Below are 25693 nucleotides of genomic sequence, written 5' to 3' on the forward strand. Positions count from 1 at the left end.
TTAAAAACAGCTACAGAGTTCAATGTCTGTAATGGTAGAAAACTGAGGATGGATCAAGAATATTGTAGTGACGCCGCAATAATGACCTAAATGACAATGAACACAAGGCCAAATCTACACCGAGTTGCTTACCAAGAAGACAGTGAATGTTCCTGAGTGGCCAAGTTACAGTTTTGACTTAAATCTGCTTAAAAATCAATGGTAAGACTTGAAATTTGCTGTCTGACCATGATCCCCAACATCTAGACAGAGCTCGAAGATGTATTTTGATAAAAATGGGCAAATATTCCACAATCCAGGTGTGCAACGCTCTTATAGACTTACCCAAAAAGAATCACAGCTGTAACCGACACCAAAGGTGTTTCTAAGGGACAGAGCTAAATGTACTGTGGGGGAGGGGCTGGTCCAACTAAAGGTGTCATAAAATAAAATGCACCCCCCTCCCCAAAGTTACAGATATTCGCACATGACCCTCCCCTAGTACTGTAAAATAAATGGAACACCCTCCCCCTCGTAGTATTAACTCAAAATAATGTTTACGACCACATATAATAACTGTAGCGACCCTGTGTTTATAAACCGGGATGTTGACTTTGCCACTTCAGCATGCTTTTGGGGCACAGTCGATACTAAGCAGGGCCATAAGGTTGAGGGTTCACCAGCCACCACAAAAGAGCTCACTCTCCCTGCCTGTTTCATTACACTATGATCAGAGCAGGCTGCAGACAATGATGAGCTAGAGGGAAATCTGATATTTATAATTATATAAAATATATGCAAAAAAATTCAGCAAAATACATCCCTCTCTACCTTTTAGGCTTAACCCCTATCAAAGGCTTGGCTTGACCATCTTAGATGGTCATTTCACTTTTTGGTGTTTTGTAATAGATGTCTCTTTGCCGATGACACAACAGTTGTCACGCCCTGATCTGTTTCACCAGTCCTTGTGATTGTTTCCACCCTCCAGGTGTCGCCCATCTTCCCCATTATCCCCTGTGTATTTTTACCTGTGCTCTCTGTTGCCAGTTGATCTTGTTTGTCAAGTCAACTAGTGTTTTTGTGTCTCAGCTCCTGCGTTGCCAAGGCTCTCTTTTTCTCACCCTCCTGGTTTAGACCCTTGCCTGTCCTGACTCCCACCTGCCTGATCACTCTGCCTGCTAACCTGTACCCCACCTCTGGATTTTTGACCTCTGTCTACCCTGAGCCTGTCTGCTGTCAGGTACCGTTGCGCCACCTCGGGTTAACTGACCCCTGCCTGCCTTGACCTGTCTACTGCCTGCCCCTGTTGTATTATTAACCTCTCCAGCACCCTGACAAATAAACAATGATTAATTAAAAATGTACTTTGAGTGTCCCTGTGTAAGAATTTCCACGACAGAAGAAAAGACAACACTTCTACTAGTCAGACTCAATCTCACAGGCACAAACATGACTTGAGTCACATTACTCCAGTAACATGAACACATTTTTGGGGTAATCTGTAATATTTTGGTTAAGACTCAGGTCCCAAAAAATGAAATGAAACAATTATAACACATGACTTCTTACTAGTAATACATTTGTTTTGGAAACATTATAAAGCATGCTCATCTGTTTTCTGTGTTTTGTTGGTGTAATTTTAGCACAAAAAAAATTATTTTGGCTGAGTGGCTGGTAGATTTTTACATTTGTAACATATCATACGATTGTAACGTATTGTACGTTTGCAAATTTGTAACACATTATACAAAACGGATGATGGACATGCAAAAATAAATACATAGAAATGTAACATAAGGGAGAGCTCGGATTTACCTACAGAATAATCCGACATGTTGCTCATTGGCTAGAGATGGTCCTGCCTGCCTACCTACCATCTTGTCAAAATATTACCTCATCTTTGGTTACACACACCGGAACGCTCTTCTTTTGAAAACTCATGGGTCGCACCTATTGGCTGCTGAGTAGGTCATCTCAACGGTCGCGGGGAAGTACTGCACGATGCGCGTGATAGGAGGAACATTAAAACCATTTTTGTAAACATAGCTAGCTAGAAAATACATTTTTTCTAGTTTGTAATGTTTTAAAATAGCCGATTCTTTTTTTGGGGGTTACTGTTTCTGGACAAGGAGTTGCTTTGCCGCGCAGCCATTTTCTGCCGTAGCTAAAATAACTTGGTTAACTCGTAACAAAGATTTTTATAACTAAACCAAGAGACCACAGCTTTTCGTTTCCAATGGGAACAAATGAGTCATCGTGGGTAGAACAAGCAAAGAGGTGGGAAGAGACAAACACGCGCTAGCGATACCCTATTGGCGCGTGCAAGTATATAACTGCATATTTCCGTTAGGAAACGCCTACTCTGGGAAGTGCGCATGTGCAATAACTCTTGCCCCCCCCCCCCTAAACAGCGCCATTTTAAACACTTTTGTAAAGGCTAAGGTCTACAAAACGTATTCCACCATTGTTCATAATACATCGGAGTTTTAGTAACAGAAAACTATTTGGAGAATGTCGGCCAAAACCCATCTTGTTTCCACTTCTCCGCGTAGGCTTCCTCTCACTACCATATTTGGTAGTGAGTGGAACCGAAAAACGGATGCTTCACATTTATACATCCAGTGAAATATCTGTCTCATTGTGTTATCTGTGCATGTAACGTTAGCTAGTAGGAGTGGCCACGGCATGGGCGTCTAGCTAGATTTATATTAACGAACGTAGAAATGTATATACACGTATTCGGGGCAAATTTATCAGATGAACATAGGCTTGCTAGTTATGTAAAATGTGCGATACATCAAGTCAAGTTAATGACAAAGTGTTCGGAATGTAAGGTCTAGGAGATCTCTGAGCAAGTGTGTTTACTTTTTGCCATACTTCTCGTTTGCTGCAGTAGCTAATTTACTGGAGCTTGCTAGCTAATGTCAATTTTGCTGCGCGGCTAGCCGACGTCGGTTTCTTGACTTTTCTGGTGCACAGTGACTCTTTATCACACGCTAATAATCGTATTGTGATATATACTGGTGGGTAGATAATTTAGCTAGCTAACGTTATAGTTGCATAGTAATTTACGCGGATCAGCTAACAGTTGAGTTGGTTACAATCGTTTTGTTAGCTAAATACAAACAACCCACTTTTTAAAGAAGTGATAGCCAGGGTTTAAATGAAAAAATGCAGCGTTACAGTTATCGTCGTCATGGAAATGTATCTCCCAACGCCCGACCAATAGGTAAAAAGTTAACGTTTGCACCGAACGACGAAGAAGACGCCCGGATTGATGACAATACAGGAGACGTATCGGGTTTTACAGAAATTGACCCTCCAATGCGACTGGACCGTGTCGATATTAAACGACTGGAGGACGACAGCCCTTTGAATCGGACTGCGGATGATGTGGAACGGTGCCGGATGGGCGAAGAAGGATTCAGTCATCCGTCTCACCTTCAGTCCCCCAGTAGCGTTATTTTCATGAAAGGCTCCCCGGCGTCACCACGGAAAAACTCTCGGGTGTACTGGAGTTCACCGGAGCGGTCATGCATTCAGGAAGACGGGGACTGCTCGAGCTCACCTATTCCAGACTGCCCCGACACACCGCCACACAAAACCTTCAAAAAACTACTCCTTTTTCATACTCCACACACACCAAAGGTTAGATAACTTTTCATGCAGAAAACCTGCAACCTATAAGAAGCATACCCACTATTATTGGCTAATATTGTTTTGACAACTTGGTGCGATGTAGCTAACGCTAGCTAACATTTATGGAGTAACTAGTAGTAGCCATTTTATGCATTTTCTGATATATAATATATTTTTCTGATATGATTTGTGCACCATGTGCCACCCTTGTAGTAAGGAAGATGTAACTATTTATATTGCATTAACGTTGGAGTAGCAATGTTTGCCAGTTTATGCATTTTATAATATACATTTCATGAAATGCATGATTTTTGCACCAATTGCCACTCTCTTTATAGAAAGTAAGAAAATAAAACAACTAGCTTTCGAAAGAACCCACTTTTGACCACGTTTACATACACACACATATCCCGTTATATTCTGTTTTGAGTTGACGCGTATGAACATCATATCCTGTTTACAATAACCCGAAGAATCTTGTCCCAGTTATGCAAAACCCTAATAATATGCCTGAGATGCTGATCTTAGCTGGGATACTGTTGCATGTAAACATCTTATCCCATTTACTGGTGTTTTTCGCTGCACAGGCTGTTTTGCGTATCATGGGTGTTGTGACGTTTTCATCTGATTTTTGTCAAACAAATCACTTCAGAAAGTAGGCTACAATGTGATTTTTCTGGAAATGTTTTTCTCATTTTGTCTGTCATAGTTGAAGTGTACCAATGATAAATTACAGGCCTCTCATCTTTTTAAGTGGGAGAACTTGCACAATTGGTGGCTGACTGAATATTTTTTTGCCCCACTGTGTATCTCGTCAGTCAGATTCCAAATCAGACATCAGTATTTACATTGAAAGGCATATTTAGATTTTCACTTCAATTTCCCTTCAACTTTACTCAATTAGTTATTTATATGTGATAATGTTATTTCAATTCATTAAGGGTATTTTAACTTTATCAAAAGGCTTGTGTAAGTGTCTCGACATGTCTTGAATATGTTAATTATGTCATTTGCAGAGTTTGCTGAACAAAGCCAGAACTGCCAGCTCAGCGTCCTCAAGTAGGAGAGTAGCCCTCTTCGGGAATGTAGAATCCACAGGAAAACCTGGTCCGGACAGCAGGAGAATCCAGACCCCTTTGGTCAACATCAACCCCTTCACCCCCGAATCCCTCCTCATCCAGTCTACAACTCAACTCAGGAACAGCAGAAAGAGGGCACACTGTAACGAGTATGTCACTCAGTAAGCATTGTTAGAATGTAGGACTGACTTTATTTTTTCCCAACTAAGTATTGGATTATCTAGCAATATAACTTAGTCCAATTTTCAACAGACAATAATTTAACACTTATGTTTTTATCTTATTACGTGATACCTGAATGTGTTTGTTTGTATGTCGGGACACACAGATTGTAGCCCATTGTTATTTCTAGCCTGGTTCGTTAAATCCGTTGACAATCATGAGTACGGCAAAAGTCTGGCAGGAAACCAAGAACCCATCATGGTCACTAATGAACTCTGCTGTTGGTGTGTAGAATGTGCGCTAACAAGCTCTTTGTCTCGTCTTATTCAGCTCCTGTGGTGAGGACATGGAGGTGAGTGATGCTGAAACAGAGGAAGAGGTCCTTTTCCCACCAAAGGTAGTTATTTTCTTGTCCTGAATTCTTTACAGCATTGTGGTCATGTTATTTTATCCCATCAGCAAAGCTCTCAACCTAATGTGCATTTGCGCGTATGCAGTTAAATAGTCTATTGTGAGATAACGATAACATGGTGTAACTATATATTATTTGGATTAATATGATTTTCTATTCACTCTCTATCCTCAGAGAATAACCATGATGGAGAGCGACATGAATTCCAGGTATGCCTCAGAGTTCCACGAGCTGGAGAAGATTGGCTGTGGGGAGTATGGTGCAGTCTTCAAGTGTGTGAAAAGACTGGATGGCTGCGTGTACGCTATCAAGTGTTCAAAGAAGCCCCTGGTCGGCTCTGTGGATGAGTAAGTTGGAGTTGATCTATTGCACATGGACACTTGCTGAAGTCCGTCTCGAGACTTAAAGCTGGCAGTAGCGAGATGTCATATCCACAGTCTTAACAGGCACGGTAAACATCAAACTTGAAGAAATGCTCAATCTTCCCACATCTGTACTTCCCTCCTCCCACCATAGGCAGAATGCCCTCCGGGAGGTGTACGCCCACGCCGTGCTGGGCCAGCACCCTCACGTGGTGCGCTACTACTCGGCCTGGGCTGAGGATGACCGCATGCTCATCCAGAATGAGTACTGCAACGCCGGCACCCTCTCGGACGTCACGGCCAAGAACTACCGGCGGTTCGGCTTCCTGTCGGAGCTGGAGCTGAAGGGCCTTCTGCTGCAGGTGACGCGCGGCCTCAAGTACATCCACTCGTCCTCGCTGGTCCACATGGACATCAAGCCTAGTAAGTACCACTGAGGGGAAAGCATGAACCTTTTGTATCAGGAGGTGAATTGGAAGTACAACAAATTGTTTAACTTTTTAACAGCAAATAAGAGAAACCAGCACACTGCTCTTGCTCGTGTCAAATTGTTTTCAAGTTACATTTTTTTTACAGCAGGAAATCTTGTGAAACACATCCCTAATTCAATGCTTAATGCAATTTGTTTGACGTGTTTATGTCTTAGTCATTGGCTAGTTTCTGTCCAATTGGCAACAGATTTTCAGGAGATTATTCCAAAATCCGCATAAAAACAATATACTTGTTTTCCCACCAGACATGTGTTTCCATCAAATTGACTTGTTTCAGATAAAAGGCTGTGCGTGATGATGTAGTGCACATAAATACTTTTTGGGCATTACATTACCATGTACACACACAAAAAATACAAGTTAAATGGGTTTATCACATTTTCAATTCTACTGATGGTTTTGTCACAATCTGTTGTTTTTTTTTGCGTTATAAAGCGAGTGAGACCACTCTGGTATTGGTACGTGCGCTTCTAGCCAACAGTGCTATCTGCACGCTGTTGGCTAGAGAGCACGCATAGTTTACTACATGAGATTATTATTATTATGATGGGACAAAAGAGCGAGGTTATTTTTGTTTGTCAAACGGCAGCCAAGCGTCTGATTGTCACCGGAATAAGACCCTTAATATTTATTGGAAAGGACCATCAAGATCATCACCTTGCACTTTCACCACCCGGTGACGATCATCATCCTTTATTTAATCTGTAGCCTAATAAACTGCATGCTTTTCCCAACGAGTCATAGTAGCAGAACCACACGTGATTGTGTGACTCCAAGTTTACTTCGCATAATTCATTTTACCGACAAGATCCCACCTTCTCTAGCGTAATTTTATTTTGTCGACATTTGGAATTTTACCGGGAAATGTTCTGTTTTCATCAGGCCTTGTCATTTAAAAAAAAAAATGTGTCCATGTACTTTACCCTCATAAAAAGGTTGGATGGAAACCTGGTTAGAAAACTAATTTGCGTATTGTCTCTTTCAGGCAATATTTTTATCTCACGCAAGACGGTTGGTAGTGTAGTAGATGCGTGTGACGAGGAGGACGAAAAGGATGGACTGGCCACCAGTGTCGTGTACAAAATAGGTGACCTTGGCCACGTGACTAGGTTACACAATCCTCAAGTTGAGGAAGGTGACAGCAGGTTCCTAGCAAACGAAGTCCTTCAAGAGGTGAGTGTTCTCTCCAAGAGAAACTTAACATTCTCCCTGGCTAAAGTGTAGTATTTGATCATTAAAATGGTTCTCTACAGCTTTCCTAATCACGTCAATCTTTTCTCCCAGGACTACAGTAACTTGACAAAGGCAGACGTCTTTTCCCTGGCGCTGACTGTGATCAGTGCCTCTGGGGCGGAGCCTATGCCCAGCAATGGGGACAAGTGGCACCAGATCCGTCAGGGAAAACTTCCACCCATCCCACAAGTTCTCTCTCAGCAATTCCTGAGTCTACTCAAGGTAAGAACTATATTAGCCTTTCCTAGTCTAATCGGCCCTGCGCAGCCGGAAGTCCATTTAGAGCGAGGGCACTGTTGCATATAGGTTGGCTTGCGTTTGGGAGCTCCTGGCTTAAGCACACTTGAATAATAACACGTGATCATTGATTTACTGTTTGGTAAAATGTCCATATACAGGCTACAGGTCTTAACTGTCTTGCTAGCTAGCAAAATAGGTTGCATTCAGCTAGCATAACTTTGCTAGCTAGCAAAATAGGTTGCATTCAGCTAGCATAACTTTGCCTGCTAGCTTACAGCTGAAGCTAACGGCAGTTCACCCTCCTAAAAGTTTATTTGTTTTAATATTCAAAGCAAGATGATTGTGTCCAAAACCGTTCACTGGTTTAAATTGCTTTCTCTTTCTTGAGGAACTGTTGCATGTGAGAGGAGTACCTTGAGTGACCGGTCTGCTCCAGTTTTAGAGACAGTTCACCTTTTTATGAAAGAAGAGATTAGGCTGCTTCTATACAAATGTTGTTGATCAGTAGGCTAATGCAAGTCCCAAAATGGAAGGACAACGGATCGCTTGTCATCTGTAGCACTACAGACTCCACTGAAATACGCCAAAACAAGCTCAATACCTCAAAGCATGCTCACACACTTGTTGAAATGCGTTCACCTGTATTGTGAGTAGGCCTATGCCATCTTGATTTACCCAGTTTATCGAGAGCTTTACCATTATGTTATGTAATTAGATTGGTAAAAACAAAGTGAAATCTATTGTTTCTTTTAAAAATGTATTTATTAATCCTTTACACTTGTGGGAATGGGCCTATATGGATAGGGCTAAATTGAATTGTTTCTTACAGAAGAAATATGAAACGCATATGCATAACGATGGTAGCAATTGAAAGAGAACAGTTTGGGGATTATGGGAACATTATTAGACCTAAGGTGAGGACACAACAGTTCACCTGACACAAGACCGAGTCCAAACATTATACTGTTGATTCTATGTGCATTTTACATTTACTGCTGCATTTGCTGATACGAAATCTGAAAATACTCTGGATAAATTTACTAACATAAGACTATTCCTGGAAAATGTAGGGTAGGCGCAACGTAAGACCAAAAAAATCACAAGGGTTTGAGGAATTGGACTAACTGGTGTCTCCAATTGGCCACGCACCTCTTTCCAAAGTGTGCACAGTTCTTAAGCAATTTCAATGCACTTTTATGACTCAAGGAAGAGTCTTCAACTATAAAGGTACTTTTTTTGAGCTCCTAGCTGTGCCGTTGAGGAACTAGAGCACCCATGTAGGGCGGTGACGGTAATTGAATAACTGTGTAACTGACGGTTATGGATGGAGACTGCCATGAAATGAAATAAGGGTCAAAACTGTTTTAAATAGGCTGACTTTCATGGTTTATTTTTTTGATGAACTTTGAAAACAAAAGGCTTATTTTCGTCCGAAATAAATACTAGAATGTCTTGTTTAAAACTCTGTTCACACCAATTGTGAAGTATCGTCCTGCCAGAATACGTCAATTATTTATTCGGGAACACCTTTTTTATTAGATTTTTTTTGCCCGTCTTTTCACATGTGAAAATAAGTTGTTGACCAATATAAATGATCTGATACACTGCCACTAACAGGTCCATATTTTTTACGTTTGCAATGCAGCACTGTATCAATTTGGCCAATGTGATCACATTACAAATAAGTTTCAAACTATATTGCTGTTTGTCTATATTCATTAGGAAAGTATTCAGACCCCTTGAGTTTTTCCATATTTTGTTATGTTACAGCTTTATTTGATAATGTATTAAATACATTTTTCTCATCAATCTACACATAACACCCTTTAATGACAAAGCAAAAACAGGTTTTTAGAGGCACAGATCTGGGGAATGGTACTGAAAAATGTCAGCATTGAAGGTCCCCAAGAACACATTGGCCTCCATCATTCTTAAATGGAAGAAGTTTGGAACCACCAAGACTTTTCCCTAGAGCTGGCTGGGCCAAACTGAGCAATCGGTGAAGGGCCTTGTTCAGGGAGGTGACCAAGAACCCGATGGTCACTCTGACAGAGCTCTAGAGATCCTCTGTGGAGATGGGAGAACCTTCCAGAAGGACAACCATCTCTGCAGCCCTCCACAAATCAGGCCTTTGTGGTAGTGGCCAGACGGAAGCCACTCCTCAGTAAAAGGCACATGACAGCCTGCTTGGAGTTTGCCAAAAGGCACCTAAAGGACAAACCAGTTTTTGGTTTGTCATTATGGGGTGTTGTGTGTAGATTGAGGGGGGGGGGGGGCGGGCTATATGTAATCCATTTGAGAATAAGGCTGTAACGTAACAACGTGGAAAAGTCAAGGGGTCTGAATACTTTCCGAAAGCACCGTATAAGCTACTCGTTGAAGAGATTTGCCAGCGTGGATTGTGCAAAAAGGGAACAGTGAAGAAGAACGACGTGTACGTTTGAATTGAATATATTCGGCTATATATTATAGGCCTGCTAAAGGGAATCTAGGCGACCACCTGTGCTATAGGCAACCCTAAAATACAGAGGGGGGGAAAAAAAAGGTTAGGCCGAAGTTCACCCTTATCAGTAAGTGGTGCCACGGATAACTCGCTCAAATGAAAATGTTGTGTCAACATTGCCACCCATACCACAAACCTAGTAATTAGTAATTTGAAAGTGCATCACCCCCAGACGTTCAGCGACTTCGAACAAAAGCAGAAAAAAACTAAGCGCACACTTCCAACAAGTTCAGTCATTTGAAAGAGTAAGAACATTTTTCCGCGAGACAACTCAAAGACGAAATCCGTTAACGGCAAGATAATGGATTTCATTGCAACTGTTCTCTGTCGTGGATGATGTTGGCTTTTGCCGACTGGTCGAGCCCCAGTACACTCTACCAAGTAGACACTTTTTCAGGTGTTCCCCTTCTGGAGTTACACAGTATTGTTGAAAAGCACATCCATGACCTACTTGCTATGGGCGTCACTGCTATTAGCTTTGACTGACAAAGCCGTTATTGCATGCTCAAGAATGTGCTGGTTCTCATACCGCTGCTGCCATTTCAATGGCATTTGAGAGCATGTTTGAAACTAGGAAAATCTTCAAGAACAAAGTACACGCTGTGCTACGTGATAATGCACTTAACATGACAAAGGCTTTGGAAGAATGCGGAGATGCCAGTTTGCCGTGCATAGCACACACACTGCAACTGGCTGCGTTTGGCTGTGAACTAAGGTGTTTTGACCCATCTGACACAGTGGCAACCGGTAGGAAGATAGTGGGTCATTTGTTTTTAACACTCACCGCTAGCATAGCCTGCAAGCAATACAGGAGCGGCTTCGAGTGAAAACGGAAAGGCAAGACATTTCCACCAGTTGGAATAGTACTTGTTACATGATGGAGATCCTTCTGGAACAAAAACGAGTAATTGGCTTGTACGCAGCCGACTATGCAACAATCAGTACAATCCAGTGGACTCTCATTGAAACCATGAACACACACCTAGCTCTATTCGAACAACTGAATCGAGAAATAAGTTCATCAACTGCGTCTACAGCAGACGTGATCCCCTCTGTCATGGAATTGAAATGCCTGCTCAACAAAACTGCTGACAGACCGTGGGGTTAACTTGCAAAAGTACTGTACTAGAGGCTGTGAACAAGCGATTCGGTTGCATTCTGAGCCTCTGTGTCGCCACCATGCTTAACTCTAGGTACAAGGACCGCTACTTCAATGTAGACAAGAAACCGAGTTTACGTGAAATGTTACACAGCTGGGCAAGATGGAAATGGACACAGTGACATTTAGGGCTGGGCGGGATATCGTATATTATGATATACCAGTATTGATGAAGGGGCCGGTTTGGGTTTTTACTTTACCTTCTATACTGGTATTTGAATGTTTGGTTTGTTAAATGTGATACGCCATGTGTAATATACATTTTTATAGTTTACTTCACTACTTGAGTCATCTCTCTCCGCTCTTTCTCACCGTGCCACTTTCCACACAGACCTAACCACGCCCCCTGTCAATCAAGGAGCGCATTTGATGTTCCTCAACCATGAGGCACTTGCGTTCAGTCTGGTCAATGCAGCACATGCAACAATGTTGATGACGACAATGCTGTTTTCACTTTGCTTCTTAATATAAATCTACTATTTATAGGACCATGCTCCAGGACTACCTGACATGATGACTCCTTGCTGTCCCCAGTCCACCTGACCGTGCTGCTACTCCAGTTTTAACTGTTCTGCCTTATTATTATTCGACCATGCTGGTCATTTATGAACATTTGAACATCTTGGCCATGTTCTGTTATAATCTCCACCCGGCACAGCCAGAAGAGGACTGGCCACCCCACATAGCCTGGTTCCTCTCTAGGTTTCTTCCTAGGTTTTGGCCTTTCTAGGGAGTTTTTCCTAGCCACCGTGCTTCTACACCTGCATTGCTTGCTGTTTGGGGTTTTAGGCTGGGTTTCTGTACAGCACTTTGAGATATCAGCTGATGTACGAAGGGCTATATAAATACATTTGATTTGATTTGATACTAGCATTCTATAATGACACCATTTTAACTAGTTGTCATCTCAAACAACACTGTGTTCAAAGTGCCCACTATTATATTCTAACCATAGAATTAGAATAGTCATTTTATTTCCATGATTCCAACAGTTGCTTTAATTCGCAAGTCCAATAGCAATTGCAACATTTGGTTAAAAGGAAGTCCTCGGTTATTTCCCCATATCGTGCAGCCCTACGTGGCAGTGTGGAAATTCTCAAATGAGCAGTGGTGTGTAGTATTTGAAAGTATTTTTACTTGTTGTGTTTTTTGGTATCTTTACTATTTTTATTTTTGACAACTTTTACTTCTACATTCCTAAAGAAAATATTGTTATTTTTACTGCATTTTCCCCGACACCTAAAAGGACTCGTTATATGAAAATGGTCCAAATCACACACTTGTCAAGCAAAGATCCCTGGTCATCTACTGCCTCTGATCTGGAGGACTCACTAAACGCAAATGCTTTGTTTGTAAATTATGTCTGAGTGTTGGTGTGCCCCTGGCTATCCGTAAATAAAATAAAAAACAAGAAAATGGTGCCATCTGGTTTGCTTAATATAAGGAATTGGAAATGATTTGATGCTTAAGTACATTTGATCAATTACATTTACTTTTGATACTTAAGTATATTTAAAAACCAAATACTTTTAGCCTTTTACTCAAGTAGTATTTTACTGGGTGACTTTCACTTTTACCTGAGTCATTTTCTATTTACGTATCTGTTATAGGAATTAAATTCCTCTGTTTTAACACACAATTAAAATTAAACACTCTGTCAATTCATAAGGATTTGTATGACCCTTATTTTATAGAAATGGACAGAACCCAGTCTTAAAGTCAAGCAGCATTTATTCACGAGAGTACTGCTCCTTACACATTTTACCACAGGTTATAAACTGAAAATGACGTCAGCGTTTTCTAAATGTTCCGTCTCTTCTTGACACTGGTAGAAAGGCTCTATAGTTCTCAAGCCTTCCCGCCTCGCCTAGAGCCAAGGTCAGCCAGTGTAGATAAGCATTCTAGCCAGTCTGGAGATATAGTTCATTCATTTCTACCAAGGAACAGACAGTCATTGTTCTAATTCTTGATTATATTTGCACACATTATATTCAGTACTAAGATTAAAAAGAAAATTCATACATATACAGTAACATAATAGTATTCTGATTCGTCAGTCCTGATTGAAATGTATACATAATTAGTCATCATTGATAAAAATTCCCTTAACAGTATATTTTACTCAAGTATGAAAATTGGGCACTTTTTCCACCACTGCAATTGAGTGCAGGAAATGCAGAAATGATAAGTGCTGAAATTTGTTTTGGTTGAATTGAACAGTATAAAACAATCAGAATGGAGAAAGACTCATTTGAAATCACTTAATGTATGTGTTGCCACCCTAGGATCACTCACTACTCATAAAGCAAATGTAGACCTGTAATTATTCAAAAACTAAAAATACCATCCTTTTTTATTCAATTAAAAACACACAAAATGTAAGTACTGTGATATATTTTGGCCATATCGCCCAGCCCTAGTGACAGTGTGCACAGAGGAAGTGGCCACGGACAGACAGAACTGAAACGACTGAACATCAAAACAGCACAGCAAGTATAATGAAATAAATAGGTTTTGATGTTTTAATTGGTAATGGGGACATGCGTAAATGCCAACAAAATAATTTTTGGTCAGTGTGTGTTTCAACTATTTAACTGTACTAGAATGCTTAAGGCTGCTAAAAAAAATATCGGCATCAGGGTTTTTTTGTCAAGAAAAATATTGGATATCGGTATCAGCCAGAAATGTCATATCGGTGCATCCCTAATGGGCTCGGGAGAGGAGAAGGTCGAGACATGCGTCCTCCGAAACATGACCCGCCAAGCTGCGCTCCTTAACACCCGGTCGCTTAACCTGGAAGCCAGCTGCACCAATGTGTCGGAGGAAACGCTGTTCAACTGATTACCAAATTTTGCCTGCAGGTGCCTGGCCCACCACAGGAAGTCCCTAGAGCGCGATGAGCCAAGTAATGGCCCACCCGGCCAATGCTGGGCCAATTGTGCGCCGCTCTATGGGACTCCCGGAGATTGAACCCCAGGCCGTAGTGACACCGCAACGCTAATGCAGTGCCTTAGCCCGCCACTCAGCCCCCTACTCGCTACTCAGGAGACCCAATTTTAAGTGATTTCAACGGGGCTTTCTCTATTTATACCACGTGTAAATCTCATTCCACGGAGGGCCAAGTGTCTGCGGGTTTTCGCTCCTCACTTGTACCTGATTTAGTAATTAGTGACCTTTAATTCATAAAATAACTCCTCACCTGGGTGTCTAGGTCTTTAATTGAAGGGAAAAAACTAAAACCTGCAGACACTAGGCCCTCCATGAAATGTTTGTCACCCCTAATTTGTACTATTCAATCCAATTCCAAACAAAAGTAATTTTATGCATTTACATGAATTTCTGCATTTCTTGCACTTTTATTATCATTTCCATTAGGGCTGTCCCCGACAAAAAAAATCTTGGTCGACCAAGAGTCTGTCGTCTGTTCAATCGATCGGTTGAAATGTTTTATATTTTTAATTAATTTATACAGTTGAAGTCAGAAGTTTACATACCCTTAGGTTAGAGTCATTAACTCGTTTTTCAACCACTCCACAAATTTCTTGTTAACAAACTATAGTTTTTGGCAAGTCGGTTAGGACATCTATTTTGTGCATGACACAAGTACTTTTTCCAACAATTGTTTGACAGATTATTTCACTTATTTACTGTAACACAATTCCAGTGGGTCAGAAGTTTATGTACACTAAGTTGACTGTGCCTTTAAACAGCTTGGAAAATTCCAGAAAATGTCATGGCTTTAAAAGCTTCTGATAGGCTAATTGACATCATTTGAGTCAATTGGAGATGTACCTGTGGATGTATGGAAAAATCAAAAGAAATCAGCCAAGACCTCAGAAATAAAATTGTAGACCTCCACAAGTCTGGTTCATCCTTGGGAGCAATTTCCAAACGCCTGAAGGTACCACGTGTACTATTGTTTGTACAGATGAACAAGTATAAACACCATGGGACCACGCAGCCGTCATACCGCTCAGAGAGGAGATGCTTTCTGTCTCCTAGAGATGAATGTACTTTGGTGCAAAAAGTGCACATCAATCCCAGAACAACAGCAAATGACCTTGTAAAGATGCTGGAGGAAACAGGTACAAAAGTATCTATATCCACAGTAAAACGGGTCCTATATCAACATAACATGAAATGTCGCTCAGTAAGGAAGAAGCCACTGCTCCAAAACCGCCATTAAAAAAGCCAGACTACGGTTTGCAACTGCACATACGGACAAAGATCGTACTTTTTTGAGAAATGTCCACTGGTCTGATGAAACAAAAATAGAACTGTTTGGGCATAATGACCATCGTTATGTTTGGAGGAAAAAGGGGAGGCTTGCAAGCCGAAGAACACCATCCCAACTGTGAAGCACGTGGGTGGCAGCATCATGTTGTAGGGGTGCTTTGCTGCAGGAGGCACAGATGCACTTCACAAAATAGATGGCTTCATGAGGAATTGAAAATTGTGGATATATTGAAGCAACATCTCAGTCAGGAAGTTGAAGCTTCGTCGCAAATGAGTCTTCCAAATGGACAATGACCCCAAGCATACTTCCAAAGTTGTGGCAAAATGGCTTAAGGACAACAAAGTCAAGGTATTGGAGTGGCCATCACAAAGCCCTGACCTCAAGCCTATAGAATATTTGTGGGCTTAAAAACCGTGTGCGAGCAAGGAGGCCTACAAACCGGACTCCCTTACACCAGCTCTGTCAGGAGGAATGGTGCAAAATTCACCCAACTTATTGTGGGAAGCTTGTGGAAAAATGTTTGACCCAATTTTAAAGGCAATGCAACCAATTTCTAACTGAGTGTATGTAAACTTCTGACCCACTGGGAATGTGATGAAAGAAATAAAAGCTGGAATAAATCATTCTCTCTACTATTATTCTGACATTTCACATTCTTAAAATAAAGTGGTGATCCTAACTGACCTTAGACAGGGAATTTTTACTGCGATTAAATGTCAGGAATTGTGAAACTGAGTATAAATGTATTTGGCTAAGGTGTATGTAAACTTCCGACTTCAACTGTACACATCCTATATGTTAATCAAATCAAGCCCTGAGACACACAAATGATAAGGGCATCTGACAGCAATTGATCTGATTGTGCTGGGCTCAGCCTTAATGCACTGTAAAAAAAAATATATATATTTTTACACCAAGTGACTGTGTGACGAGCACTCATTGTCTCTCTCCTCCCTGCTGCAGCGACCACCACAGAACTTGAACTGCGTTTAATGTGCCATCCGTGTTGCTGAAGCTGCAACATAATTTCAGCCTTTTTCTGACTGAAATGTTATGTTAGCGATATCCCCCAATTTTGTTTAGGAAAAATATTCCCTATTCCCTCAACCCTTGCTGTCTTTACATGAAACATGTATGCATCGCATGCACATGACCAATTGGGCCTGACCTATAGCATAGCATATCATAATCACATCAATAATTGGTTGTAACAAAGTCTGAACACGTGACAGCAAAATGGATGCAGAGGAAGTGGCAAATTAACTTGAAACGGGGGAATGTTTACTGGTTTCTCAGGAGGTAAAGGGGAGTAAATTTGACTAGAAAATACTGGTGATCAAGTAAAAGAGTTCCTCTGTCCAGTGTCTGTTCTTTGGTTCATCTTTTTTTTATTTTTTAGAATTTTACCCCTTTTTCTCCCCAATTTCGTAGTATCCAATTGTTGTAGTCTGTTCTTTGGTTCATCTTTTTTTTTATTTTTTTAGAATTTTACCCCTTTTTCTCCCCAATTTCGTAGTATCCAATTGTTGTAGTAGCTACTATCTTGTCTCATCGCTACAACTCCCGTACAGGCTCGGGAGAGACGAAGGTTGAAAGTCATGCGTCCTCCGATACACAACCAACCAAGCCGCTGCTTCTTTAACACAGCGCACATCCAACCCGGAAGCCAGCCGCACCAATGCGCCGGAGGAAACACCATGCACCTGGCCACCTTGGCTAGCGTACACTGCGCCCAGCCCGCCACAGGAGTCGCTGGTGCGCGATGAGACAAGGACACCCCTACCGACCAAGCCCTCCCTAACCCGGGCGACGCTAGGCCAATTGTGCGTCGCCCCACGGACCTCCCGGTCGCGGCCGGTTACGACAGAGCCTGGGCTCGAACCCAGGACTCTGATGGCACAGCTGGCGCTGCAGTACAGCGCCCTTAACCACTGCGCCACCCGGGAGGCCCCTTTGGTTCATCTTAATCTTTTTCTATTGGCCAATCTGAGAGAAGTATTTTTCTTTGCAACTCTGCCTAGAAGGCCAGCATCCCGGAGTCAGCTCTTCACTGTTGACGTTGAGACTGGTGTTCTGCGGGTACTATTTAATGAAGCTGCCAGTTGAGGACTTGTGAGGCATCTGTTTCTCAAACTAGACACTCTAATATACTTTTCTTCTTGCTCAGTTGTGCACCGGGGCCTCCCACCCCTTCTATTCTGGTTAGAGCCAGTTTGCGCTGTTCTGTGACAGGAGTAGTACACAGCGTTGTAACAGATCTTCAGTTTCTTGGCAATTTCTCGCATGGAATAGCCTTCATTTTTCAGAACAAGAATAGACTGACGAGTTTCAGAAGAAAGTTCTTTGTTTCTGGCCATTTTGAGCCTGTAATCGAACCCACAAACGCTGATGCTCCAGATACTCAACTAGTCTAAAGAAGGCCAGTTTTATTGCTTATTTAATTAGCACAACAGTTTTAAGCTGTGCTAACATGATTGCAAAAGGGTTTTCTAATGATCAATTAGTCTTTTTAAAATGATAAACGTGGATTAGCTAACACAACGTGCCATTGGAACACAGGAGTGATGGTACCAGATAATGGGCCTCTGTACGCCTATGTAGATATTCCATAAAAAATCTACAGTTTCCAGCTTCAGTAGTCATTTACAACATTAATAATGTCTACACTTATTTTGAATCAATTTGAGGTTATTTTAATGGACACTTATTTTCTTTCAAAAACAAGGACATTTCTAAGTGACCCCAAACTTTCGAACGGTAGTGTATATAAACAGTGCATTTGGAAAGTATTCAGACCCTTTGACTTTTTACGTTACAGCCTTATTTGAAAATTGAAAAAAAAAAAAAATCCCCCTCATTTATCTACACACAATACCCAATAATGACAAAGCAAAAAGTATTAAGTCCCTTTACTCAGTGCTTTGTTGAAGAACCTTTGTCAGCAATTACAGCCTCAAGTCTCTTGGATATGACTCTACAAGCTTGGCACACCTCTATTTGGGGAGTTTCTCCCATTCTTCTCTGCAGATCTTCTCAAGCTCTGTAAGGTTAGATCGGGAGTGTCGCTGCACAGCTATTTTCAGGTCTCTCCAGAGATGTTTGATCGGGTTCAAGTGAGAGCGCTTAGGACATTGAGACTTGCGTTGTCTTGCCTGTGTGCTTAGGATTGTTGTCCTGTTGGAAGGTGATCCTTCACCCCAGTCTGAGGTCCTGAGTGCTCTGGAGATGGTTTATATCAATGATATCTCTGTACTTTGGTCCGTTCATCTTTCCCTCGATCCTGACTAGTCTCCCAGTCCCTGCAGCTGGAAAACATCCCCACAGCATGATGCTGCCGCCACCATGCTTCACAGTAGTCCGTAATCTTGGTTTCATCAGACCAGAGAATCCTGTTTCTCATGGTCTGAGAGTCCTTTAGGTGCTTTTCGGAAAATGCCAAGCGGGCTGTATGTGCCTAATTTCCACCTGTCCATTCTACCATAAAGGCCTGTTTGGTGGAGTGCTGCATAAATGGTTGTCCTTCTGGAAGGTTTTCCACAGAGGAACTCTGTAGCGCTGTCAGAGTGACCATCGGGTTTGTGGTCACCTCCATGACCAAGGCCCTTCTCTTCTGATTGCTCAGCTCTAGGAAGAGTCTTGGTGGATCCAAACTTCTTCCATTTAAGAATGATGGAGGGCGCTGTGTTCTTGGACCTTCAAAGCTCCAGACATTTTTTGGTACCCTTACCCAGATCTGTGCCTCCACACACTACTGTCTCGGAGCTCTACGGACAATTACTTCGACTTCATGGCTTGGTTCTGGCATGCACTGTGAACTGTGGGACCTTTTATATAGTGAGGTGTGTGTGTGCATTTCCAAATCATGTCCAATACAACTTGATTGGTAAATTCAATTGGGAAACATTTCAAGGATGTTCAATGGAAACAGGATGCACAAATTAATTGCAGCTGCAAAGCTGGTTGTTGGGGGAATGTGTGTTTTATGGCTTATGAAAGTGTTCTAAAATGAATCTACACACTACCCCATAATGACAAAGCAAAAACACTTAGCAAGCTAAATAACAATTAGCATTAGCAGTTAACAAATTATTTTAGCAGCACCTTGTTAAGAAAAAACAAACTAGCAGATACACTAACTGGTCATTTATAGAATGCTTGTGGAAAGCAGCATGTCACTAACATTGTTACATCCATCTAACCATGCAGAGTGAAAGGCAACAAAAACATTTTTTATTTCACCAGGTAGGCTAGTTGAGAACAAGTTCTCATTTGCAACTGCGACCTGGCCAAGATAAAGCAAAGCAGTGTGACACAGACAACAACACAGAGTTACACATGGAGTAAACAAACAAGCCAATGACACAGTAGAGAAAAGAAAGTCTATATACAGGGTGTGCAAAAGGCATGAGGAGTGCTTGTGACTCCATGGTCGAAATGCTCTCTCCTTGAGTGACGGCAGGGCTTGTTGTGGTTAACGGCATGCAGGAGGAGAAGGAGATGACTCGTAGCAAACAATTAAACTATAACAACGGACGTTATACCTGCCGGAGTTGTCTTTCACATTTAACAAACCAAACAATGAAATACTGTTATAGAAGGTAAAGTAAAATCTCAAACTGGGCAATGCAAGTTACAGTAAAATACAGTATACCACCCATCCCTAATTTGAAGTTAAGGCAAGGTTAATACAATTTTGGGAAAGGACAAATGTGATATGCTTGTGTGTCTGAGTGGGATGCGCTGCAGGCGGCTTTGATTGATGGGTCCTTTCTGGTGGGTGGGTGTGCGTGTATGAGTTCACTAATTCTCTATGTCCATTCAGAAAGTTTCCTAAAACAAGCCTAGCGTCTGATCTCTTTAATCCGATAGAAACAAAGGTATTGTTGCAGGCTCAGCGTATGTGCGAGAAATGACAACGGGTGTCAGTTTTGTGTTTCCTCTTGTTAATTGGGGTGCAACTGAATGAAACGTAGACCAGCTCCTTTCATGATTCATCCCACTGGATGCATAGCCTTATACCCTAATATTTTCAGTAGCATATTTTTCCAGTCGTATATGATTTCTCTCATTTTAATGCGTCCTCCTTATCCACTTTGAACAACATATTGCCACAGAGAATGACCGCAGCAGCGTTGGTGACGTTATGCGATTTGCTCGGAAAGGTGGGTGGGGGGGAAGCATTGGACTTGAATGGTTTAGTGCGTCAATTGGAATCCTCTATCTTATTTAATTACCCTCCAATCTGAAATGTCTTAATTTGTATACTAGACTAATATTTAGAGGTAATAAATAACATGAATAATGACTTTCTACTAATAGCTAAGTGTAATAGTAAAGTCGCAGAGAACAGCCATGTTTCTTGTGTACATGGGAAATGTTGTCATTAAAATCTTCAAATGTAATGATATAAAATATCGGCCTCCTTGACCCCCGGAAATTGCTATTGGTATCAGCCCCAAAAAATCCACATCATTAGTTCTCTACCTATACACTTCTGTACCACTGCCCTTCAGTGGTGCTCACTGTCCTTGTGTAAGACAAACTGATGAAGCTGTGTGATATTGAAAGGGATCTAGTTCATTTGAAGTAAGCATTCACGTTCAAGTCTACACCTGTCGTATTCGGTGCATGGGATAACAATTTTATTTATTTGAACTGTGCACTCAAACATCCCTTGGATTGTGTTAGCCTATTCATTATTGCTAGCTAGTACTCATGTTTTTTTTCTCCTTCACCTTGCAGCTGATGATCCACCCTGACCCCGCCAGGCGGCCGTCCACCTTTGACCTCCTCAAGCACCCGGTGCTGTTGACGGCAGCTAGAATGAGTGCCGACCTGCTCCGTGTGGAACTCGACGCAGAGAAGTCCAAGAACGCCCAGCTTCAGAAGTAAGTACAGAAAGGCACTGAAACAACGATCGACTGCAGCAGAATGTTTTTCCTGGAAGGTTGCTGTTTCTGTCAACACACTAAAGGCAGTGGTTAGCTCGTTTTTTGCTCTTGCTTTTACATCGGCATACAGAGGCAAGTTTGAGGTGCGGAATAGGCTACAACCTGTCAGACCGCGTGAGAACAGCCTCTCAAAAAAAGATGTATACTGGAGTGAAAGCGTGCTTTTCGTAAGCCAGTCAGTGTGCAACATAATTCTAAATGCAATCGCGTTTTAAACAGTTTTTTTTGATTGCCACGATATTTAAAAATAGCTAATATTTATATTTCTTAATCGCGACTCATAATTAAAGTGCGCTTTCCATTCGAGTGTATAGGCTATAGTCAGTGGTAGGCCGGCTATCAGCGTGTCACCCACCACTGGTAAGAGCTTGAGGCAGTATAATTGTTTTAAACCTGAACGGTTTACTTCAAATAATGAGGCGCGTCTTACCTTGCTTCGTAGTAGCCTAGCCAAAATCCAACCATAGCAACGTGGAGGGAATTATTTTATAAAGACTTCCCCATGCCATTAAGCAGCATTTCTCTCCTGTTCTATTGGTTTTCATATCAACTTTTTTTTTCCTTTGTCCAGAAGCCAAAGGCACAATCCTAGTCATATTAGCAACCCATCCTAGTTGTTGCTATTGGATTCCCCGTCCTAAGTTTCTAACACAACTCCCATTAGGAGAATTGTTTAAAACAGTGTTTTCCCGCCAATTGCATTTTGGCAAATGTTTGAAAATGAAGTTTTATTAGCTGCTTCATTACAGGAGTTGCATGTTCAATAATAGGCTATATAGCCTTTTGAATGTAAGACGATGGGCTTGCTATTGTTGCACGTTTCCATTAAACTCTTTTAATGAAACATGTCAGTTCCTTGTATGCATGCATAGTATTTTCTGTTTGTCACCTAATTTTACTGTTTGGAAAATGTTTTTACCGGTTAATAAGGGTCGGTTAGTCTGCAGCAGAATTTACAAAAATGTGCATCCCTAATTCAGGGTTTGTCTAACTGTTCTACATTGCTTTCCCCAGGGAGCTGAAGAAGGCCCAGATTGACAAAACTGCAGCTGAGGAGAAAGTTCTGACCCACTCCACTGTCCAGTCCAACCCCAAAACCTCCAGACTCGTCGGCAAGAAAATGAACCGCTCAATGAGCCTGAACATTTACTGAGACTGACTCAAACACAGATCCCCCTGAGTGGGGAGCAATAATGGTGCTGGATCATGGACTGAAAACAAAAATCTTGAGGTTCCGACTACGTATTCTGTTCGAAGAAAGTGGCAAGGATTCTACTTAATTAATGCAGTGGTCACCAACCTTTTCTGGGTCAAAATGCAAGCTGCGATTTTCCGTGCAGATTTATTATTATTTTTAATTTTAATTTAATTTATTTTTTAACTTAAAAACGTATTAAGCCTATGCAACATTAACCAATTGAAAACAGTTCTGTAACAATGAGGTTTGTGCAGTAGTCTATAGGCCCAATTCATTATCACTGCAAATTGGTTATGCTTGAATTGCCCTGCCAATGTTCTCAGACCATTTAGAAATTATATATATTTTTAAATGTGGTATATCATCATGCTGGTAATAGACAAGCCGTAAATTTGGCAAGCTTATCAGAACACTTTGCTGCACTCGTTCATTGCAGCATGAATGGAAGTAGGGAGAATGTTCCACATTTTTATAAGCCATAAAATGCACGAAGTGTTGACGGTGCTGAATAACAACTTAAACATAAAAACAACAGCTCTTTGATGTATTCGTTCTCTCTAGTCATGGTTTTAAAACTTCCGGAATCTCACAGTATCAACTTTGGTGTGCGTTCAAGGTTTATTTTTACAGTATGGTTCGATGAAACAGCAGACAATGATCTGAGCTATCTGCTTGGCCAGCGGTAGGCCTATAGGTGCTGTTGATTTGTTCTCTGGGCCTGCCGGGTAGGCGGAGTTCTACCTTTCACACATGGGAACACGTCGCCTTCCCGGCTCTATGGCTGCTGAATCAAGTGCACCTACTGCCAACAGCGCAAAACAAATAAAGAAAAATAGGAACGTAGGGCTTTCTGTTTTTTTTTTACAGAAATGTTTGGCGCTCTACTAGGAATGCCTTGGAGATCGACCAGTTGTTCGCCCAGTTGGTGACCACTGTACAGCCAAATGGGCCTCATTTCCAATGGTCACAGGGGACTTTACCCTGTCTCAATGCTGTGGGTGGGCCTTTCTTGTCCAACTCTGAGACTTTGTTGTACTCAATCAGTACTGACTTGTCAAACAGTCAGTTCTGTAGGAAGACTTGGCCCTTTCAATCAAATTACCAATAATCCTGGTGGTGGACTTCTCGTTCCTTACTGTACCTATTCTTTGTCAGCCCCAAGTCTAAGTAGATTGGCAAGGCTCTCCACTGTAGTCCCTGCACTTCCTTGAAAGCCTAGTCTTGCTTTTTGTTGGAGAGGGGCACAGAGAAGCCCTTCTCAGTGTGTGAATGTAGCAGACCACAGATGTGCGCACCTTACTGCCTGATGTCAGCCATCCGAGGGTCTGGATCTGACCACGCTTTTAATTAAGAGCACTTTGAAGGCAACGGGGGAACTTGCCACACACAACCTGCTGCTATTCATGTTTGTCTGTGTTCAAGGGGGTTGATGTTTTTTTGTTTTCCAATTGGGGTAGTTTTAAATCATTGTTATTAAGGTGATCATATTTTGTGTACCATAATTATATACTTTTGAAGAAATGTTCACTTTTTTCTCTTCTGAGTCTAAATGGATCATGCAATACATGTAAGAAAAGTGTGTGTGTATCAAACCTGTTTTAAAAAATGTTTTACTTTCATTTGCCAATATTACAACTGGTACATTTATAGCCGCCAACCCTGCCTGTGTTGCATTAAAACAATCATTGTTCTGTAGGTTCACCTGTTTTGTGACAATGAATTGCCTTTTTATTTTACTGTCACTGCAGGGAGCCTGTTTAACATTGCTAAAGGTTATTACTTATAGCCTGTATTTTATTTTAATAAATTCTTATCAAATGCATTCTTCATTCATCTCACTTTATTTTACATAAACCTGTGTATGCCCCTTAAGTACTATAAAACCATGAACAGGAAAATGGTAAGCTATGGTCTTGCCTATTGTATATTTAAGCGATAAGGTCTGCAGAGGTGTGGTATATGGCCAATATACCATGGGTAAGGGCTTTTTCTTAAGCACGACATAACAGGGCTTGTTGAATAGACACGGGCTTGAATGCAGTTTTAACCAATCAGCATCCAGGATTTGACCCACCCCTTGTATAAAGCCAACTTATTTAGAACTGCAAAAGTAAATGTTTGGCATAACCATGTTATACAGTCATGGATCGAACCACCTGGTTTATAATTAAGCAATAAGGCCCAAGGGGGTGTGGTATATGGCCAATATTCCACAGCTGTGGGCGGTATCCAGGTATGGCCTTGTATACGAACTGCCCATAGCTGTGGTATATTGGCCCTATACCACAAACGACTGAGGTGCCTTATTGCTATTATAAACTGGTTACCAACGCAATTAGAAGATAAAAAAATACATGTTTTATCATAACTTTAGTCAGGGGTGGTACCGGTGTTATGTGCCCCCCCCCCCCCCCCCCCCCCCCCTAGCGTTAACGCGCACGTGCTCAATTCTTCATAGCTGCGACTTGCTTGCTAGTTGAGATTTCTGATCACGCTAGGCTGTGTTTCATTTTCTTTTTTGTTGGTTTGACTCCGGGGGAGGCACTAGTAATGTCTGCAGTTTATGGTTTGGCTATTTGTTTCAAGTGTATTAGACTATAAATAAATCGCTGCCATAATTCGTCATCTCCCATGTCTTATTCGACTAGTAGTTCTGAAATGTTTGTTGCTTGCCTACATTTTACTCCCTCCCCTATATTTAATATAACACAAATACATGACATATTCGTTTTGGTTGCCTATGGGAAGTTTGTTCTATGGAAAGTATAGAAAGAACACTGGCATTTTGCCAAGGCTGAGATGAGCGGCTGAAACAGACGCGAGCAGGCAGCAGTGGAGGCATTAATTCTGGCCTAATGACAATCGCCAAATGTCTTTACACTTTTTGGTGTTTTGCGTAACAGATGTCTGTTTTCTTTCACCACTTTGTTTGGAGGCTTGCAGTGCAGTATGTTGTGAGTGGATGAACGTGTGCGGGTAGCCTAGTAAAGGAGCCCTCTGAAGTGATTGTTAGACAATCGGATGAAAACATGGAGTGTTAAAGGACCA

The 25693-nt window shown here is 41.6% G+C and overlaps 1 protein-coding gene across 4 annotated transcripts; it reads left to right on the forward strand.

The window, feature by feature from the left end:
- Positions 1–1588: 1588 nt before the first annotated feature.
- On the forward strand, positions 1589–24467 carry LOC110492278 (wee1-like protein kinase 1-B). Of its 4 annotated transcripts, none has more exons than XM_021566469.3 (9): positions 1589–3627; positions 4635–4858; positions 5190–5256; positions 5446–5618; positions 5788–6056; positions 7110–7297; positions 7409–7579; positions 21239–21384; positions 22462–24467. In XM_021566469.3, exons 1-9 carry the CDS (start codon positions 3151–3153, stop codon positions 22598–22600), a joined length of 1854 nt encoding a protein of 617 aa, XP_021422144.3. In that variant the 5' UTR covers positions 1589–3150; the 3' UTR covers positions 22601–24467. The 4 variants fall into 4 exon arrangements, with proteins under 4 accessions (XP_021422144.3, XP_021422152.3, XP_090059306.1 ...); XM_021566477.3 differs by having other exon boundaries at positions 4635–4846; XM_090203180.1 differs by lacking the exons at positions 21239–21384; positions 22462–24467 and adding an exon at positions 11746–12675.
- The last annotated feature ends 1226 nt before the right edge of the window (positions 24468–25693 follow it).

Source organism: Oncorhynchus mykiss, chromosome 2, assembly GCF_057628025.1.
Source record: "Oncorhynchus mykiss isolate SJ-2025 chromosome 2, ASM5762802v1, whole genome shotgun sequence".
NCBI classification, from domain to species: Eukaryota; Metazoa; Chordata; class Actinopteri; order Salmoniformes; family Salmonidae; genus Oncorhynchus; species Oncorhynchus mykiss.